The sequence below is a fragment of the Felis catus genome, chromosome B4 (genome assembly GCF_018350175.1).
Source record: "Felis catus isolate Fca126 chromosome B4, F.catus_Fca126_mat1.0, whole genome shotgun sequence".
NCBI classification, from domain to species: Eukaryota; Metazoa; Chordata; class Mammalia; order Carnivora; family Felidae; genus Felis; species Felis catus.
In genome coordinates, this window is record NC_058374.1 from 46,432,066 (window position 1) to 46,453,821 (window position 21,756).

The window sequence follows — 21,756 nt, forward strand, 5'->3', positions numbered from 1 at the left end:
GGGCAGAATAGTTTACTAGAATGGACCCAAAGTAGATTTGGCTGTTTAGCAAAAGTGACTTATCACTGTCTCCATGTAGATAATAATCTTCTGCTAGAATTCTCCCAAAGGAACCTCTTTGCTCACTGATGGGAAAAGGGGGGGGGTGTCACTTTAACTTAGAACACATATTTTCATCATTTAATCATTTTGCTGGTGGGAATAAACTGAAAGTTATCCAGCTGGATGTGTCACTTACAAGAACATTACTGAGTAACAAAAGATTTATTCAAATATTTAATTGGAAGGAAATACATCTGGAATAAGTTTTATTGGAATTCATATAAAAAGGAAAGTAAATCTATTAGAATTAATATCATAAACAGTTGACTTTATCTGGAACCAGAAATGCTAATGAACTGCAGCCTAGAAGTCCTAACCACTTTTCCTTGCAAACAGCCAGTCATTTTTCAATTTATATGCCAATTATACTTTATTACTTTAGGTAGAGCTTTGTTTTCAGCGAATATTTTGGAGATAGATCACTCAAATTACCTAATTCGTTTCCTTTCTCCCATTGTCTTAAAAAAGCAAGCAAAAAGAAAGTGGTAGGGGGCATTTGCCTGTCTTCAAGACACTTCAAAAATCCTGCTAAGATCAGCAAGTCAGTAGAAAGTCACTGTGTTTGGACTACCAGGAAGAACATGAATTAAGAGACATCTAGTTTCCCCCTTAGATGTCAACATAGATCCCATTGATCAAATAATCAAGTCTTGAATAGCGCCTCCTGCGGAGAGATTCTGAGAACATTCTACCCAAGAGGACAAGGCCTATGGCTAGGAACAGAACACCAAAGAGCAGGGTCCCAATGAGGAGCCATTTTTCAAATGGGAGGCCATGCTGACTTTCTGGAACACTCTTCAGGGAGGAACCACCTGGACTGGCCTTCCCATTTTCCTGAGAAGCACTTTTATTCGGAGCAGAAGAATCCACATTTGACAGAAGTAATGTGGCAGCAGAAGAATCCACAGTTGACAAAGAAAGCGTAACAGGGCTATAGGCATCCTCTGCGTTCAAAGATAGGTTGGAAATTTCTCTAACCGGCACTGTTTCTGGGGGGCCTTTCCAGTCCGTAGGTGCCTCAAAGATGGTTGTCGTAGTAACGCCAGCTTTGGGTGTAACTTCGGCATGTGTCAACATTGTAGACAAGAGGCTTGTGGGGGGCTGAGACGTGACCACTGCTAGGGGTGGAGCTGAGGTGGCCCCCTCTGGTTCAAAAGTCACAGAAGGTATCACCGGAGCATTGGTGGTGGGGGGAAATGCAGGCTTTGGAGCGGCAGAGGTGATATGCAGAGAGGAAACAGCCTGGGTAGTGGGGAGTGTTGTCACCTTTTCGGGCAGCAGATGAGCTATGTTTTGTTCTGAAGAAAACCGTGAACTCTGAGAATGGCCCTTTTCTTTATCAACAGGGAACCGTGTACTCGCTTGATCAATCTCGAATGGTTTCTCCAAGTGATCTGAGGACCCCAACTTCTGAGAAAAGGCACCTTTCTGTAAGCTGTCAGTGGACTCTGAATAACCTGTCACAGGAGGGGGTGTGGGAGTGATCACCTGCGGAGACTGGCCATGGATGAGAGAACCTTCTTGGGTTAACTCTTGGCTTGGCAAATGAGTTCTAGCCAGAGCTGGAAAGTCTGAAAATGTAGAGAAAAGTTAAAGGGAGACTTAAATATTTCCGTGCGAAGGCAGGTTAAAAAAAGACAAACATATCAGCTTGTTCAGTAAATCCCCAAACTGTTGAAACTTGACATTTCATAGAAACTTGCGCAAAATGGAAAAATACAAATTGCTAAATTAGAATCTGATGACACTGCCTCTCTACCAGATGCTGTGGTTTATTTCTAGAGCGGTGGGACAGAGGAGAAATGTGTGGGGGAGGACCAGGCAAATGAAGGAAGAGCTGGGAGGAGCAGAGCAAGGGCGCTAAGAGGAGTTCAGGAGCCGCAGCAAGAGGTTTAGGAAGATGGAGACACTTAGGGGGCCGATGCCAGGGAAGAGGGCTGGGCCAGGGCGACAGGGCTGGAAGACGAGTGGCAGAGAGAAACTCCCTGGGACTGACAAGACAGCTGGGAAGGCAGCAATCACCGGGAGAGATTTCGTAGCAAGGGCACCCGCAGGCAAGAAAGGCAAGGGGGAGCGGAGGCAGAATCCTTGCAATTTGCCTGCAATGGGGTGGAGGCGGAGGGGCCGGGAGGGAAGGTCTGGTCTCCTCCCAGGGCACCGAGGCCACAGCAGCAGCAGAAGGCTGATGACACAGTGTCCAATCAAAAAACAGGTTTCAGCACCACACACAGGGGAGGGAGGCAATTTGGGAGATTTCCTCGTGACTCTCAAGGATTAAAATTTCAGCGCCAATGTCTTAGAGTCTGAGGACTGTGAGACCAAATTTGAAATTAGGATGGCCACAGTGCTGATAGAAAGAGCCGAAAATCACACAATTCCGAGTGCTGGCTACGGAGGGACCAGCCTCACATCCTCCTCACGGTGACAGAAAGCTTAGAATTATGCTCTTAGTCTCACACACCATTCATCACAGCTCAAATTGGGAAGGCTTGTGGGAGCCATCAGGGGCAGGGAAGGATCATTTGAATTGCTCTGTATCACTCTGCTACTTGGCTGATCATTTTCACTTAAATCTGAACTGCAGAAAACACAAGGAAGGAAGAAAAGGAATTTCTTAGCATTTCCTTGTTCATTCTTCCCTGTTCTCTTTCCCCCTTTCTTCTTCAACTCCTCTCAATGCCAGTGTCTGAACTAGATTCCATTCTCTTCTCTGCTAACAAACATCCAGAGGCGACCTCTGATTTGTAATATCTTCGATTACTCTGTAAGCATCACACCTGGAACAGGTCCTTTAGAACGGTCACTCCTTAATCCGTCTAGGACAGGGGTCAGCAAATTATGGCCCGAGGGCCAAATCTAGCTTGTCACTTCTCTTTGTATGGCTTATGGGCTAACATATACATTTTTAAATGGCTGACAAAAATAAAAAGGAATAATATTTTGTGACACATGAAAATTATATAAAATTCAAATTTCAGTGTCTATAAATAAAGTTTTATTGGCATGTAACCATGCTCATTTGTTTATGCACTGTCTGCAGGTACTTCATACTATAAGGACAGAGGTGAATAGATACAACAGATTGCATATGGCCCATAAAACCTAAAATACTGGCCTGGAGGGGCTCCTGGGGGGCTCAGTCGGTTAAGCATCTGACTTCGGCTCAGGTCATGATCTCACGGTTCGTGGGTTCGAGCCCCATGTCGGGTTCTGTGCTGACAGCTCAGCTCAGAGCCTGGACCCTGCTTCAGATTCTGTGTCTCCCTCTCTCTTTGCCCCTCCCCCACTCATGCTCTGTCTCTCAAAAATAGATAAATGTTAAAAAAAAAAATTAAAAAAAAAAAACATACTGGCCTGGAAAGCCTAAAATACTTCTCATTTGGCCCTTGACAGAAAAAGTCTGCAGACACCTGCTCTAGGATATAGTACTTTACCCCAAAATAGAATTCGGATGATTGAAATTCCTCTTTCCTCCAACAATGCTGGAGAAAAGAGTTTCTGCTGCAGGTTACATCACGATGATAGATATAACATCACCATGAGATAAACAGTATCTCTATTTTTAGTTAGCATCAGGTATTTTTCAAAAAGAACAGGACTCAACATATTCCATTTTAAAGTTAAAAAAAAAAAGACTAAGTAAATGCGATGTGTGTGAACTCAGAACTTAAATAAAGCCATTGACAAGAATGACCAAAACAGCTGCTTTCTTTCTCAAGAATGTCAGTTCATAAATAAAGCAAAGCAAGGGCTAGTCCCATTTCTTGATAAGATTCATCTACTGGCAAGGATCCTAGAGGCATGCAGGGATCCTGTGCACCTGCTCCCTTCACCTCACCCGCTGATGTTTGCCACTGGGGTGTGGTGCTTTTTCTCGCTCGCACAGAGATGAGCCAGCGGGGACTGCAAAACAGCCCTGTGCCCTCGATCTCTCTTTTGAGTTTCATTTTCAAGTGACTTGATGAAATAAAAAACTTAGGGACTGACTATTACTTGGAAACCAGCTGGGCAAACAGACTCCCAATTTATTGTTTCTGAACTTCCCTTATTCTAGTCCTCGGTAGAAATGACACACTGCAAAGCTGGGAAAAAAATTACATAATTCCAAGTTGCAATGGTTTTATAGAATGAACACAGTACACTATCATCTTTCAAGCTTTTGGTCTGTAAATATTAGCCCATCCGTTATAGGAAATGGAATTCATCTGGAAACAAACCACCCAACAGATATCTATTAATTTCACTCTAAACAGGAAGCAGATAATTTATTTTTGTGGGGACTCTCAGTCCATCAACATGGGCAGATTCATAAAGAGAATTACAAACACAATTTGTAAACATCCTGTATGTATAAAGCCTGCAGCACATGATGTCCAGGGTCCATGCCACTTTGCTCTTCAACCTGCTCTGGGCTGATGGCGCCCCCTGGTGGCTGCCACCGGAACTGTTTAATTCTAATCCGACTTTATGACCTTCACAGCCTCCCAGTAAAGATTTACACACATGCCAAAGTTCCCTTTTCTCCCATTTCCACTGGAGAGAATCTTTACCTCATATTCCCTCTTTTACACATGGATAAAAGCAACAACATTACAGAAGTATATGGAAGTTGTAAAACAAATTCAACTATGGTTTTTATCATTATGTCTCAGCAACCGTTAACATTTCTGTGTGCCTTAGAGTTAAATTTTTTTTCATGTATTTGAAAAACAACCAGGTGTTTTTCACCTGGAATTTTGTTTATTTATATACCTCAAACTTATCTTTTTTTAAGTTTATTTATTATGAGATAGAGAGCGGGAGAGAGAGAGAGAGAGAGAGAGAGAGAGAGAGAGAGAGAGAGAATCCCAAGCAGGCTACACACCATCAGCACAGAGCCCGACGAGGTGCCTGAACCCACGAACCGTGAGATCGTGACCTGAGCCCAAACCAAGAGCGGAACGCTCAACCTCTCTCAAATGGATCCATCATATTTTATTTTTTTTAATTTTTTTTTAACGTTTATTTATTTTTGAGACAGAGAGAGACAGAGCATGAACAGGGGAGGGTCAGAGAGAGGGAGACACAGAATCTGACAGGCTCCAGGCTCTGAGCTGTCAGCACAGAGCCCGACGTGGGGCTCGAACTCATGGACCAGGAGATCATGACCTGAGCCGAGAAGTCGGCTGCTCAACCGACCGAGCCACCCAGGCGCCCCAAGGATCCATCATATTTTATACCCAACCATTCTCAGGCAACGGGATATTTATGCTGCTCCTAGTTTTTTACTTTTCAAACTAATTTCACAAAAAAAAAAAAAAAAAAAAAAACATGCTTCAAACCAATAGCTTTTTCCTGTTTTGGTCTTGCTTCTTTAAGGTTTTATGAAAGTAGAATTGCTAGATTAAGTTACCTGTAATTTCTTTAATGTTGTGCTTTCGTTATGAAATAGAAGACAGATACAGGGAAGCGCGCTGATAGTAGAAGAAGGGGCAGAATGAAGAAGAGGTAGTGAGAAGGGATAACAGAGGCGGAACGTTGCGGTCCAAATTCCACATGATGAGAGTTCCCGAAGAAGAACAAACATTCCGGTTAGTGTCTTGAGCCCTGACCTCTTTGGAAACTAAGACTGCAAAATATCCATTTGCTGCTGAATTACCACCCCTGGCTATCTAACAGGCTCTGCAATGTTCCAGGTGATCCAAGGGGTACAGCAAGAAAGTATCACCACCACACTATAGGCTCCCAGATGATTTACACACAGGCACAAAGGGAAGGAGCCATGAAGATCTGGGGCAGCCACAAGATCTGCCCACTGATGCCCCAAAAGGGCAGGACAACACAGTGTCCACAGAAAGTAAGGTTTTAAGTGTTTTGAAAGGCTAATTTGTTCTATGCCTCGTGTTTTTTAAAAATCAGTATCTAAAAAAAAAATGTTTATTTATTTTGAGAGAGTGTGGGTGCAAGCAGGATGATGGCCAGAAAGAGAGAGAGAGAAGCGGGTGACGTGGGGCTCAAACTCACGAACCACGAGATCATGACCAAGGTTTTGGCTCAAGGCGGTTCGTGAGTTCAAGCCCCATGTCGCCTGCTTGGGATTCTCTCTCTCCCTCTCTCTCTGCCCCTCGCCCTGCTGTCGCACACACTCTTTCTCAAAATAGATAAACTTTTAAAATTTTTTTAAAAATTGAAAACTGTGGTAAAATCTACATACTATTTACCACTTTAACTCTGTAAGTATACAGTTCAGTGGCATTGAGTATATTCACGTTCTCTGCAACTGTCATCATCATCCATCTCCAGAGCTTTCTTCATCTAGCAAAACCGAAACTTTTGTACCTTATGCCAGTTTTCTTATAGTTGGTTTATATCACTATTTAGGAAGAATTTACACAAATAATTTGTGCTTTATGCTCCTGTTTTAGGGAATGTTTGATACATCTGGTTCATTAACCAAAACTCAGACACAGGGGACAGAGTGGAGTCTGAGCCCAGGCACCCTGGGCAGTATCATTCCCCAAAGCACCTCACACATAAAACAGTCACAAGACAATCCTTGAGTGCACTCCCCCCTCCCAACCCTAAAACCAGTCTCCTTAATCTTCCCCAGCTCAGTAGATGGTGCCACCATCCATCTAGACTTTCAAGCCAAAAACTAGGAAACTAGGACTCAATTCCAATACTTCTGTTTCCCATGCCGTCACAACCATCCCACACCATCGGCTCTTCCTCTGAAACAGCTGTATGTTTACTTCTCTACCTCATCTGCCACCTCCCTGGTCCACAATGTCATGGCCTTCCACTTGGATCTTGCCTCTGCCTCCTACCCAGTCTTCCCACTTCCTCTCTTGCTGCCGCATTGTTGTCCCTCCCCAGTAGAGCAGTCACAGTGAGCTTTGAGAAATCACCTTGAAAACACCATGTTACACGCCTACTGAAAACTTCCAACGGCCTCCCATTAGACACCTAAAATAAGAACTTCCTACCTTGGCTTACAAAGCTTTATGTGATCTCTCCACTTTTCATACTTCTTGCGTTATCACTTTTTTTTTTAAGTTCGTTTCTCTTGAGAGAGAGAGAGAGAAAGCAGGAGTGAGGGAGGTGAAGAGAGAGAGGGAAAGAGAAGGAGAATCCCAAGCAGGCTTCGCACTGTCAGTGCAAAGCCCTATTCAGGGCTCGATCCCATGAACCATGAGATCATGCATGACCTTAGCCGAAGCCAGTCCCTTAACCGGCTGAGACACCCAGGTGCCCCTGTATGTCACTCTTTATATGGTTCACTATGAGTGAGTCAGCCAGCTGAGACTGAGACTGAAATCATTCTGCCTCAAGATATTGAAACAGGCTATTTCCTCTGCCTGAAGGTCTTCCCAGATCTTCTCACATCTGGCTTCTTACCATTCAGATCTCAGTTGAGGGGTTACTTCTTCACAGATGCTTCCTCTGATCACCTACTCAAGAGGGTCCACTCAGTGATCATCTATTAGGTTGTCTTAGCTCAATCATCAGCCTAACACTTGTGATGATATTTTTCTTGATTACTTTTTTTTTTGATTACTTATAATATTTTTCTTGATTACTTATTTAGGATGGTTATTGTCTCTCCCTCCTAAAACATAAGTTCCAGAGGTAAAAACCTTGTTTTCCATGTTTCCATTTTTGTGTTCTTGGGGCAGAAAAAGTGTTTGGCACATATAGGAGATGCTAAATAACATTTGTTGTTTATTGAGTAAATGAGCAAATAGAATATTATTAATAGCCAAGGGTATAGTGAAAAAAAACTGTCTAAGACTTAAATAAAAGGACACTTGATACTGAAAACATTTCACCCTGAACATTAGCAAGCCAGGGCGCCTGGGTGGCTCAGTTGGTATAAGCATCTGACTCTTGGTTTCAGCTCAGGTCATGATTTCACGGTTTTGTAAGTTTGAGCCCCACGTCAGGTTCTGAGCTGAGGGTGCAGAGCCTGCTTGGAATTCTCTCGCTCTCTCTCTCTCTCTCTCTCTCTCTCCCTCTCTTTCTGCCCCTCCCCTGCTCACGCTGTCTCTGTCTCTCTCAAAACTAAACAAACTTAAAAAAATATTAACAAGCCAAAATCTCACCAAGACATATCCAAATTATTATATTATTTTTTAGTTGTTTATTTTCTAAATTCTGAACAAATATGTTCAGAATGGAGACTGTATTTCCAATGCCTTGCACAGAATTTGGCACATGGTGGACACTTAGTAAATACTTCTTGAATGAACCTCCTTCCAGGTCTAGGTAATAAAATCCAGGGTGTTTGATTTCACATAATGTGATTATAAAATAATTAGAACCTAAAGACAAATGTACTAGAATTTTATATACTCACATAGATCTTAACCCTTTAAAAAAATTTTTTTATGTTTATTTATTTTTGAGAACGAGAGAGACAGAGCACAAGTGGGGGAGGAGCAGAGAGAGGGGGAGACACAGAATCTGAAGCAGGCTCCTGGCTCTGGGCTGTCAGCACAGAGACCGATGCAGGGCTCGAACCCGTGGATGGTGAGATCATGACCTGAGCCGAAGTTGGACCAGCTGAGCCACCCAGGCAGCCGGGTCTTAACCCTTTTAAAACAGACCGTGGACCACGGAGACCTTATTCCAGTGCCTCTTACATTTTCTAAAGAGGTGTTTCAAAATGTTTTCATGAAAGGTCTGAGTGCCTTTTATCTCAGGAAGGTAGAAACAAAAAGCTAAACAACACAAAATACCATCATTCAGAGATCTTTCATTGGAAAACAGATGTTTGGTTTAATAGACTGAATTTTAAATCATGAGAGATTTCTGGTGTGCCTCTATATTTGTGACTACTTTTGGTAGTTAGATTCTTTTGTAGAAAATCTTTCACATGAACCATATCCTTAAATAATTCCAATCACCAGAGAAAAAGAACAATGCTTTTATTACCTCTAATTATCCTGTAACTCATAAGTCCCTTTGCTGGTTTCAGGGGACAGGCTTCCTCGCTGGGACAGAAAAATAGGTAGCAGTTGGGCTGTCTAGTTGTTTTTCGAGTGTCGAAGATCATCAGGTTACATGCTTTGTCTCCTGAAATTAAAGGTATCATAAGCATTACACTGAAATAGGATATTCTAAAGACGATGGCAATTATTTTTTCTGCTGTCCAACACAAATACCTTTGTTCATGTTGTGCATTTGCTTGCTGACCACCAATTCGTTTCCTCTTCCTTAGTACTTAAAGCAATTTGTGAAGACACTGGGTTAAAAAATCTGAATTAAGGTAATTTTGGCAAAACCCACTTTAAATAGTACATTTAATTGTTTTTTAAAAAAATAATGCATTTACCTGTTTCCGATTCTGTGTCTCCCTCTCTTTCTGCCCCTCCCCCGTTCATGCTCTGTCTCTCTCTGTCCCAAAAATAAATAAAAACGTTGGAAAAAAAAATTAAAAAAAAAAAAAGGGGGGGCGCCTGGGTGGCGCAGTCGGTTAAGCGTCCGACTTCAGCCAGGTCACGATCTCGCGGTCCGGGAGTTCGAGCCCCGCGTCAGGCTCTGGGCTGATGGCTCGGAGCCTGGAGCCTGTTTCCGATTCTGTGTCTCCCTCTCTCTCTGCCCCTCCCCCGTTCATGCTCTGTCTCTCTCTGTCCCAAAAATAAATAAAAACGTTGAAAAAAAAATAAAAAAAAAATAAAAATAATGCATTTAATTCTTTAGATAAGCCTTCCATTTGCTCAAATATCCATCAAAATACACACAGAAATACTGACTTTGCGATCTTTACACAACTCACAACTGAGTTGGAACTTAAGAAATGGATTTAACCTAATGATTTCATGTATCTCTCATATCCCAAAGGCAGACACCTATACCAGACACCTATGAAGCCATGAGTCTGGCTTTCTGGAGTAGAGTCCCTAAATTTAGCATCACACCATCATTGCCCCCTTCCACAAAGGACCTGAGTGGTGTATGGAGGGCAAAGTCTATGTTTTACCTTTATCAGTACCATTCTTCTTTTGATTTTTCTTCTTCACATTTCTACTCTTCCTTATTTCTGCTTTTCCATTTTCCTTCCTTTCAAACGTTTTACTCTTAACTTTCATTTCTTGCTTCTTTTTCTCTTCTACCTATGCCCGGTAGAAATCATTCTTTCTATTCATCATGGTCTAGAGCTGGCTTTGGTCTCAATCTGGTGCCATCTCACATCTTGGCCTAAGACCCTTGAGGGATCAGTATACCCCTGGTCAGGATAAGGTTTTGTTTTGTTTTGTTTTTTAAATGCTTTTTTATTTATTTTTGAGAGAGAGAGAGTGAGCAGCCAAGGGGCAGAGAGAGAGGGAGACACAGAATCTGAAGCAGACTCTAGGCTCTGAGTTGTCAGCACAGAGCCCAACGTGAGGCTCGAACTCACAAACTGTGAGATCATGACCTGAGCCAAAGTCAGACGCTTAACCGACTCAGCTACCCACGTGCCCCAGGATGAAGGTTAAGAGGCACATAGGCTAATTATTAAAAATGCATGCTCTTTCTAAACACACACACACACACACACACACACACACACACCCATGTATTAACTAACCTTGTTGTAGTAATTTCACAATATATACATGTAACAAATCATCGCACTGTATATCTTACATTTTCACAATGTTACATGCCAAATATATCTCAGTAAAGCCAGAGGAAAATACTCTGCATAACTGGCCATTAGCACAACTTCTTCAAATCAGGCAATGGTGAGGATCAACCTTGACTCCCGCATTTGGAAAGAAGACTCAGTTTCTGTAGGGGTTTTATCATGTCATCTCTCTACCAGGCAACAAGAAAGGTACTTTAGTTTTTCCTTTCTCAGCAATGGGATAATTCTGCAATACCATTTTTGGGGGGCATGGAGGTAAAGGGAAAGGTCCATAAGCCCCCCCCCAAGTTGTATGCAAAACTTTGTGTCCTTTGTACTTCTTTTTTCTTAATAATTCCTTTTTTTAAATAATTTTTTTAAATTTAATTTTATTTTTGAGAGAGAGAGAGAGAGAGAGAGAGAGAGAGCAAGCAGGGGAGGGGCAGAGAGAGAGAGGGAGACACAGAATCCAAAGCAGGTTCCAGGCTCCGAGCTGTCAGCACAGAGCCCGATGCGGGGCTCAAACTCACGGACCATGAGATCGTGACCTGAGCTGAAGTTGGTCACTCGACCGACTCCGCCACCCAGGCGCCCCTGGGCATCTTTCTAAAATCTGTGGTTATGAGCAAATTATCAAAGCACTTAAAGACCATTGCTCAATAAATGAAGAAACAGTCTGAGATCCGTTAAAGGAGACCCACAGTTATCTCGACTTACCGTAAAGCAGTAACAGTAATTCTGCTTATACAATAAAACAGCAAACCCTCATTTCTCACTAAACACCCATTATGGAGCTGAAAAGAAATGCAAGGTTTCCTGTGTTGCCAGCAAACACCCACACAGCATTCAGTCCTGTTTGCAGATGATTTGCTATTTCACATAAATGTGGATACCAACATTTAAAGAAAAACTGGAAATTTAAATTAAATCTCTGTGATTTCCATAAATTACTCCTATAGAGAATATCAAAGCACACTGCTGAGTTTGAGAAAACCATTGAAGGTTTTTTTCCTCCTGACGTCAAATATGTGGTATCTTTTCCACACTAATACTCCAATTCTCCAGGGCACTGACTCAATGTCTTATGATTCGATTCAATTCTTACACTAACTACCTGGAGTTAGCATCAGATTCCATAGGTTTAAGGGCTCAGTCCTGTAAGACTGTCCTCACTTAGAGGCCAGTCAAAAGTATCAGCTCCCAGGTTACTCACGCTTCTGCCCAACTTGGCCATAAATCCAGGCTCCTACCACCCCTACTTCAGGTTTGATAATTTGCTAGAACTACTCACAGGACTCAGGAAAAGGCTATACTTACCATGACAGTTTATCAGTGAAAACACAAATGAATAGCCAAATGAAGTGTACATAGGGCGAGGTCCAGAAGGGTCCTGAGTGCAGGAGCTTCCGTCCCGGTGTACCTGGAGTGAACAATCCTCTTGCACATGTGGATGTGTTTGCCAATGTGGAAGCTCTCTAAACCTGTGTTTAGGGATTTTTTTATGGAGATTCCCTTATGTGGGCACAGCTGATTAAATCATTGGCCACTGGTGACTGAATTCAATCTCCAGCCCTTCTCCTCTACCTACAGGTGGGGGTGGAGCTGAAAATTCCAAATTTCTAATCAAGGCTGGGTCTTTCTGGTGACGAGTTCCCATCCTGGAGCTACCTAGGGAGCCACCAACAGTCCTAACTCAGGTGTGGTTGAAAGGGGCTCATAATGAATAACGAAAGAAGCTCCTAGGCTCAGGAAACGGCAAGGTTTTTAGGAGCTCTAACAGGAACCAGGAACCAAGATTATATGCATACATTTCTGACTATACCACACCCATTATACAAAGAAGAGAAACCAAAGATATAAGAGAAAACGTATGATTCGGTTGGCCAGTAAGTCAGGTAAGAAGCATTCCTCCAGTGTTGACTAGCTCTTCTAGGCTCCTTGATGGCAAGGCCTTGTCCATGTTATTCATTGTTTTGTCTCCAGCATTCAGCAAGGCATTCGGTGCTCAATAAATGTAGTGTGGGTGTTTTTCTGTGGTTGGTTATTTATTTACTTTTCATTTAGGGAATTAGGACAAGGTCATAAACAACTGAAAAATGACCACTGTTTCTCTTGGATAAATATTTCTCAAGTCTGGAACTTGAAACATGCAAAGGTATGGCTCAGACCTGTGAGCCTCTTTCCTCTGTGTCATGTGACTGGGTTAGTCCAAACAACTTCCCATGTCCCTTCAGGGTTTTTGTTTCCAGCATCTTAGATGCCTATTAGAACATAACACCAGTGGTTCTACCTACACACCTGGGTGATATACACACACACTCATCAGTAACTTTGACCCAGCTTAGGGGAAGGCACATGTTCCCAGTGAATTTGTTATCCACATTTCTACCCCATTGAGAATCACTAGGATAAACTATGCAGCCAGATCAGCCAGCTACTTATATCACAAAACACTTAAAATGAAGAGTTGCCAAGGGACTATTACTTACCTGTTATGTTTTTCGTTGAACAGCAAGAATTAATGCAGTCTTCCTGAGTTAACGTATGTACAGGTTCATTGCCTCTAATTCCCTTTGAAAGAGATGACTGGATGTCAATGACAACATCTTCTAGACTCTTCGTGTGGCAGTTCTGACTGGTGGACAGCCTCAGTGTCAGGAAGCAAATTACCACAAAAGTGTAACTCAAGCCCCATTCTTCCCTAAAGAACATTTTAAATTTCAATTTAGCCTAGTCTTCCAAGGTCAAGGATAATCCTCCCTCTGGTCTGAGTTTGCTTCAAGAAGATTGTACAGATCATGGAATTTCTCTCTAGAACAAAAATAGAAAATCATCAGTGAGTTTTGTTTCTTTTAATAAATCTCACGAAGATACATTTCATTTCCTTCAAGTCAATGTCAACAGCTCATGATTTACAAAACAGAAATAAACAAGCATTTTTTATGTTTCACTTTTAATAGATCAAGACAACCTTCATTAAAAACTTGGTAAAGAACTAATTAGCACAAATATGTATACTATCCCATCAGTGCTTAAAAGCTGACAAATATCTATGAAGGAAGAGATATAAACAAGAGGCCTACCCCCAAAGTTCTAGAATCCTTCCTCTTCTTGCTTCTCCTAACCAAGAGGGGAGAGGACACAAAATCTCTAGCCACTGATGAAGCAGTGATAACAGGCTTGGGCAGAGTTTCTTTCTCAGTATTAACAACCAGCATTTTATTTTGTTTTTTTTTAATTTTTTTTTTCAACGTTTAGTTTTGGGACAGAGAGAGACAGAGCATGAACGGGGGAGGGGCAGAGAGAGAGGGAGACACAGAATCGGAAACAGGCTCTAGGCTCCGAGCCATCAGCCCAGAGCCCGACGCGGGGCTCGAACTCACGGACCGCGAGATCGTGACCTGGCTGAAGTCGGACGCTCAACCGACTGCGCCACCCAGGCGCCCCAACAACCAACATTTTAAAATCACCTACTAGGTGGTAGGCAATGTGCTATGAAATATACATATATTATCCCATTTAATCCTGATAGTCGGTCTGCAAAAAAAAAAAAAAAAAGCTACTATTTCCCTCATTTTATAGATGAGGAAACTGGGGCTGCCTTTCTTGTGGCTGCCTCTCCTTAAGTATCAAATCAGAGACAGCTAACTCTAATAATCTAATTCTAAGAGTTAGCTGGTCAGTAGAGGGAATTCATTCATTTTGAGAATACAAATTGTTCACTGAAGCATACTGTAGAGCAGAAATATTTCCTCTTCAATCTCATTCTCCTCCTCCTCCTCCTTCTTCTGTCATGAACCCGAACCCTTTGGTAGTCTGGTGAGGCTTAGGATCTTTTCTGAGAGACAGGTTTGAAAATATAAAAATGAGGGGTGCTCAGTCAGCTGAGTGTCCAACTCTTGATTTCAGCTCAGGTCACCATCCCAGGGTAGTGGGATTGAGCCCTGTGTCCAGTTCTGTGCTGGGTGTGGAGCTTGCTTAAGATTCTGTCTTTCTCTCTCTGCCCCTCTCTCTCTTTGCCCCTCTCCCCTGCTTTCGCGCACTCTCTTCCTCTAAAAAACAAAACAAAACAAAACAAAAAAAACCTATAAATTCTTTAAAAAATAAATTAATAAAATACATATATATAATGAAAAATGAAATATATTAGGATTATGAAGGAAGTCAGTTATATGAAATATAATTATCAAAGTAGTTTTTAAAGTGTGCCTAGAGGGGCATCTGGAAGGCTCAGTCAGTTAGGCCTCCAACTTCAACTCAGGTCACGATCTCATGGTTTGTCAGTTTGAGCCCAGTGTCCAGCTCAGTGCTGACAGCTCAGAACCTGGAGCCTGCTTCAGATTCTGTGTGTGTGTCTCTCTCTGCCCCTCCCCTGTTCACGCTGTGTGTGTGTCTCTCTCTCTCAAAAATAAACATTAAAAAAAAATTTTTTTAATATGCCTACAAAACGCTGATGTAAAATATCAAAAAACAAAACTAAACTAAATAAATGGAGAGATGTTCCATGTTCATCAATATTAAGATGTCCATTCTTGGGGTGCCTGGGTGGCTCAGTCGGTTAAGCATCCGACTTCAGCTCAGGTCATGATCTCACGGTCCGTGAGTTCGAGCCCTGCATCGGGCTCTGTGCTGACAGCTCAGAGCCTGGAGCCCGTTTCAGATTCTGTGTCTCCCTCTCTCTCTGCCCCTCCCCTGTTCATGCTTTGTCTCTCTCTGTCTCAAAAATAAATAAACGTTAAAAAAAAAAAAAAAGATGTCCATTCTTCTCAACTTGATCTATAGATTCATTGCAATCCCAATAAAATTTCCAGTAAGTTATTTTGTGGATCTTAACAATTTTAAAGTTTTGATTTTAAAGTTTACATGAAATGCAGAAAGGCCCAGAATGGGCAACATGATGCTGAAGAAGAACAAAATTGGAGAACTGACACTACCTAACTTCAATACTTACTGCAAAGTTACAGTAATCAAGACAGTGTAGGGGCACCTGGGTAGCTCAGTTGGTTAAGTGTCAAACTCTTGGTTTCAGCTCAGGTCATGATCTCACCATTCATGAGACTGAGCTCTGCATCGGGCTGTGCAATGACAGCGCAGAGCCTGCTTGGGGATCCTGTCTCTCTCTCTCTCTCTCTCTCTCTCTCTCTCTCTCTCTCTCTCTCTCTCTCTCTCTCCCTCCCTCCCTCCCTCCCTCTCCCTCTCCCTCTCCCTCTCCCTCTCCCTCTCCCTCTGCCCCTACCCTGTTTGTACTCACCCTCTCCCTCTGCCCCTACCCTGTTTGTACTCCCTCTCTCTCTCTCTCTCTCTCTCTCTCTCTCTCCCTCTCCCTCTCCCTCTCCCTCTCCCTCTGCCTGCCCCTACCCTGTTTGTGCTCTCTCTCTCTCCCCCTCTCTCTCCCTCTCTCTCCTCTCTCTCTCCCTCTCCCTCTGCCCCTACCCTGTTTGTTCTCTCTCTCTCAAAATAAATAAACTTAAAAAAAAAAAAAAGTGTGTGCTACTGGCAAAAGAATAGACAAACAGAACAATAGAACAGAATAATAAGCCCAGAAAAAGACCCACACAAATAGAGTCAACTGCTCTTTAACAAAAGAGCAAAGGCAATTCAATGGACAGAGGATAGTCTTCTTAAAAATGGTGACAGAATAATTGGGCATCCATATGCAAAAAGATAAATCTAGACACAAACCTTCCATCATTTACAAAAACTAACTCAAAATGGATCATAGACTTCAATGTAAAATGCAGAACTCTAAAACTCCTAGAGGGGTGCCTGGCTGGCTCAGTTGGTAAAACATGAGACTCTTGATCTTGGTATTGTGTGTGCAAGCCCCATGTTGGTGTAGAGATTACTTAAAAATAAAATATTAAAAAAAATGTTAAAATAGTTTTAATATAGTAAAAATATAACATAGGAGAAAAATCTTTGTGGACTTAGATTAAGCAATGATTTTTTAGATACAATACCAAAAGCACAATCCATGAAAGAAAAAAAATTGATAGGTTGGATTTCATTAAAATTAAAACATCTGCTGTGCCCAAGACACTATTCAGAGAATAAAAAGATAAGCCACAGACTGGGAGAAATAGTTGCAAAACACACATCTGATAAAGGACAGGTAGCTAAAATATACAAAGAACTTTAAAACACAACCCAATTAAAAATGAGCAAAGTTGGGGCACCTGGGTGGCTCAGTTGGTTAAGTATCTGACTCTTGGATTTGGCTCAGGTCATGGTCTCACAGTTCCTGGGACCAAGCCCCATGTGGATCTCAAAAGAGATATATAGATAACAAATAAGCATAAGAGGAGGTGCTCAACATCATAATCATTTGGGAACTGTAAATTCAAATGATAAGATACCACTATGCACCTATTAGAATGACTAAAATCCAAAAAACTGACAAAACCAAATCCTACAAAAAAAAAATCTATGTATATATGTTTATAGTAACTTTCTACATCATTGTCAAAAATTGGAGACAACCGAGACATCGTTCAATAGGTGAATGGATAAACAAAATGTGGTACATCCATATAATGGAATACTATTCAGTAGTACAAAGAAATGAGCTATCAAACCACAGAAGTACATAGAGGAACCACAATTGCATAGTGCTAAGTGAAAGAAACCGGTCTGAAAGATATGACCTCTTGTCAACCATACGACATTCTGGAAAAGGCAAAACTACATCAACAATCAAAATATCAGTGGTTGCCAGGAGGAGGAAGGGAAGGATGCGCAGGTGGAACACAGGGGATTTTTAGAGTAGTGAAATCATTCTAAATGTTACTGTAACGGTTGACACATGTCTTCACATCTGCCAAAACCCATAGAACTGTACAACGTAAAGAGTGAAATCTAACATTGGGGCGCCTGGCTGGCTCAGTCCGCGGAGCGTGGAACTCTTGATCTCCAGGTTGCAAGTTCAAGCTCCACATTGGGTGTAGAGATTAGATTACTTACTAATAAAATCTTAAAAAAAAAAAAAAGAGTGATCCCTAATATAAACAGTCTTTAAAACAACAAAATAGTAAAAAACAACAAAAACAGTTAAACAGCAAAAAAAAAAAAAAGAGTATATATTACCCATACATAGTAACCACACAAGTCCAATAGCTTCCTTGCTGTTGTATCCAACTTTTGTAAACAAATAACAAGTAACATTTATGTTTCTCTCATGCCAGTCTCTATGCTAAGCACTTTACATGTGTCATGTCATTTAATCCTTACAAGAATCCTAATGAAAGAGATTCCTGATCCTTATGAGATAGATCCTATTATTAATCCCGTTTTCAGCCAAAATAGAAACAATTGTGGGATATCTGTGCTTCTTTATTAACCTATCAAATATCAAGCAGTACATCTAATAACTGCCATAATTTTGAAGTAGTGTTGAATGAACAGGATACTTGAGATCTGTGTAATCAGTAATATAATGCGAAAACACCTGTGATTTCTACTGATGGCAAATTACAGCTGCGTCTAACTCCACCAACGCTTTTGATCACATGCCTCTTAGAGGAAATGTTACATTTCAGTGAGAGGCTACTAAAATAAATTTTGCCACTGGAGTTCAGACTTTCAGAGTACTAGCCGTGGCTCTCCAGGTTAAGAATCCTGGCACAAGTGACCCTTTTCCATGTTGCCGCATCTTGCAAGTCTCTTTTCTAGCTCTAAAGAAAACCAGACAGGAGCAAAAAGAGGAAAACCAGGCCAATGTCTTACTTTGCAAGGATTCTGACAGAATCTCTCCTCAAGTTTTTGCAAAGAAACCAGAACTATGAGAGGGGATGGGGCAGGAACTGTGTTTTCTCTAGGCAGAATCTTCATGGCGCCTGGACTGCAAGAAGTTACTGAAGAGTTCATCGCGCTAAGTATACTCAACCTCTGTAATTCTTCTAATCGTTACTACTTAGGCCTTAAAGGTCCACAGTCAAGTTGAATTCTGTTGAAAGCGTGAAAAAGATACAGGTGGGAGGAAGCTCAGGAGGCACTGAACTTTGACGCCTGCTTACTATAGCCACTACAACGCACTTGTGCAAAACCGTGTCAGATATTGGAAATCATTTTCTTTCCCTTCCTTTGAGGAAATGCGTGTCGCTCACTGGGCATTCTTCTGTCTCTCCTGATGACGACGCGGAGCCAGGGCCACTTAAGACAGGTGCTGCTACGCGAGCCTGGAGATCCCCTCTGGGGGCCCGCGATCCCACCAAGACCCCGGCCAGCCCTTCCTCGCCCCAACCCGGTCCCTGGCGCTCCGGGAGAGGTGGAGGGGCCTCGCCCCAGGAGTAGGAAGGGGGGCTGCACTCTCCGCGCTGGAGGCGCAGCCCGCGGCCGGTCTGGGGGGGAGGGCGGTGACGTTTTTACCTGGAAGCTCCGCGACCCGGGGGCTCCCGTGTCCCACCCGCGCGAGGGCAGCCCCGACGCGCTCCCGAGGAAGGAGCGGCAGATCCGCGCGAGGGTATCGGCGAGGTTGGCAGGGATGCTCCGCAGCTCCCGGCCGGCCGGGGGGGCGTGTGCTTCGCCAGTTCCTGCTTCCGTTGCGGCGGCAGAAAGTTGGCCGGAGGCGGAGGGGAGGGGGAGGTGGAAGGGCACATTCCTGCCCTGCAACCCGGAGCTGCTTCCCGGCCACTTGGAGCGCGGTCCTCCGGGAGCCCCTCCCCGCGGTGGCTCCAGGCGCCCGGCGATCGCGCACAGCCTGGGAAGCAGCCGGCCGCTGCCACCCCACCCGCCCTGCTGCGGCCCCCGCGAGGGGCGTGGGCGCGACCCGCTGGATTGTCCGCGGGCCTGCAGCGGCGCCCGCTCCTTCCCGAGGCCGCAGGACGCGCGCCCACACCAGAGGAAAGTCAGACGGTGCAAAACGTGTGCCCTGCATTCTGCCTCTGCCTCTGCCTCTGTGTCCCGGACTCGGTCCCCTCCCAGAGGGGCAACCTCTGAGGGCGGTTTCTCCCTTCGGGACTTTACACTGCTTTCTATCCGGGGCCCGGCTGTGAGAATCTGCTTTCGATAATTCCAGGCATGGAGGGTCCTCAATTACAGTTAACAGTTCTGCAGTTAGCCCTCACGCGCAGGTCAAGCCTCAACAAAGGCATTCGGATTCTGCCCGGATTTACTGTTTATAAGTATAGATAATAATATAATGGTGCCTGCTATGGTTATTAAAATGTATCCCCTGACATTTAGCATAGTACCTGGTACCTAATAAGTACTCAATAAATATTTAACTAAAATATATTTGTCGAGTGAATGAATGGGAAAGAATAGGGCATAGGTTGTAGAAGTGTGTTTCTGAATCAATGCTTGCTCACCCACACCTCTGTGTACGTGCAAACAGATGCAATTTTACCAAACCACTGATACTTAACTCGCCAAAGGTTCAGACCTTAGACGACATCTCCACCTGGTCTGTGTGAAGAACTTTCAAACCTAAAGCACTAAGCCATTGTAACTTACTGTTCTGGACACAATACAGCCAGCAGCTACGTCCTGGTTTTAACCAAGAGCTATAGGAGGCTATGTTGACTGAGAATCCCTGTGAACAAAGGTTGCGTGAAACTAACTCTACCGGTTGTATCCAGAGGATGACCTCCTCTGGAATTACAATGATGTTGCAAGTACTTGGCTTTAAAGAGCTACCAAAGGAAACTCCACAGTGATTTCCCATTGGAGTCATTTTCCTGTTGTAGCAAAAGACTGGTAAACAATACATTTTATCTCTGCAGATGATGTACTTGAGGGTCTTGCTAGGGAAAGGTCACATTGTTTTAAATCTCCCTTCACAGCATAGTCCTTGGCTAGGCACTAAAATGAGACCTTTCCTTGACTTAGAAGCTTCAGATTTTGGATTTTAAACAATGACCCTGTTATCGTTGAAGTGACATATTATTTTTTCAGTTATGACAGTGAACAGAGGACATTGATGAAAAGAATGATTGAAGAAATTTTTTCCATTGATATGAATTAGGTGTTTACATTAGAAATAGTATCTCTTTTCATCTCACTGCCTGAAAAGATTCTTGATCCTCTTCTCCTGATACTTAGAAGTTCCATTTATGTGGAGGCAAATTTTTTTTAAAAAATATTTTATTCAGAAAACATGGATTAAACACCTGCAGGGAAATTAAAGACCAATAAGACGTTGGATCTACCTTCAAGTTGCTCATAGTGGGGAAGACAATCAAATTAGTTATTGTGTAAAGAATAAATGTAGGGGCACCTGGGTGGCTCAATCGGTTAAGCGGCCGACTTCGGCTCAGGTCATGATCTCGAGGGTCTGTGAGTTCGAGCCCCGCATCGGGCTCTGTGCTGACAGCTCAGAGCCTGGAGCCTGTTTCAGATTCTGTGTCTCCCTCTCTCTGACCCTCCCCTGTTCATGCTCTGTCTCTCTCTGTCTCAAAAATAAATAAACGTTAAAAAAATAAAAAAAAAAAAGAATAAATGTAATGATAGAAGATGCTAACTCAGGAAGCTCAGAAACGGGATGCATAATCTGGATTTCTGGGAGGAGATAAAAAATTCCATCTTTTTTTGTTTGTTTATTTTGAGAGAGAAAGCATGGGCGGGGGGGGGGGGGGAGAGGCAGAGAAAGAGAGAGGGAGAGAGAATCCCGAGTAGGCTCTACACTCTCAGCCCAGAGCCCGACATGGGGCTCCATCCCACAAACCGTTAGATCCTGACCTGAGCCGAAATCAAGAGTTGGATGCTTAACTGACTGAGCCACCCAGGCATGCCTCAGTCTTTTTTTTTTTTTTCAAAGACTTTATTTTTTTTAGAGCAGTTTTAGGTTCACAGTAAAATTGAGAGGAAGGTTCCTATATACCTCTTGCCCCCACATATGCATAGCCTTCCTCATTATCAACATCCTCTATCAGAGAGGTACATTTCTTACATCTGATGAACCTACACTGACACATCATAAATTACACAAAGTCCATAGCTTGCGTATGCTCACTCTTACTGTATTACACTCTATGGATTTGGACAAATGTATAATGAGGTGTATCCACCACTATAGTATCATACAAAGTATTTTCCTTGCCCTAACTGTCCTTTGTGCTCAGCCTATTCAT

General features: G+C 42.9%; 1 protein-coding gene across 2 annotated transcripts; it reads right to left on the reverse strand.

Moving 5' to 3' along the window:
- Positions 1–245: 245 nt before the first annotated feature.
- On the reverse strand, positions 246–19,194 carry MANSC1 (MANSC domain containing 1). 2 transcript variants are annotated; one of them, XM_003988423.6, is made up of 4 exons: positions 19,055–19,194; positions 13,180–13,501; positions 9,016–9,156; positions 246–1,673 (listed from the first exon to the last, which is right to left on the reverse strand). In XM_003988423.6, the coding sequence occupies exons 2-4, from the start codon at positions 13,400–13,402 to the stop codon at positions 712–714; spliced, it is 1,326 nt and encodes a 441-aa protein (XP_003988472.2). In that variant the 5' UTR covers positions 13,403–13,501; positions 19,055–19,194; the 3' UTR covers positions 246–711. The 2 variants fall into 2 exon arrangements, with proteins under 2 accessions (XP_003988472.2, XP_044917322.1); XM_045061387.1 differs by lacking the exon at positions 9,016–9,156.
- Between the last annotated feature and the right edge of the window lie 2,562 nt (positions 19,195–21,756).

Coding starts and splice junctions, on each gene's coding strand:
- MANSC1 (XM_003988423.6), bottom strand. CDS start 13,402: ATGTTCTTTAGGGAAGAATGGGGCTTGAGTTACACTTTTGTGGTAATT. Junction 9,157..13,179: donor TTCAACGAAAAACATAACAG/GTAAGTAATAGT, acceptor CTTTAATTTCAG/GAGACAAAGCATGTAACCTG. Junction 1,674..9,015: donor GAGTTACAGGATAATTAGAG/GTAATAAAAGCA, acceptor CTACATTTTCAG/ACTTTCCAGCTCTGGCTAGA.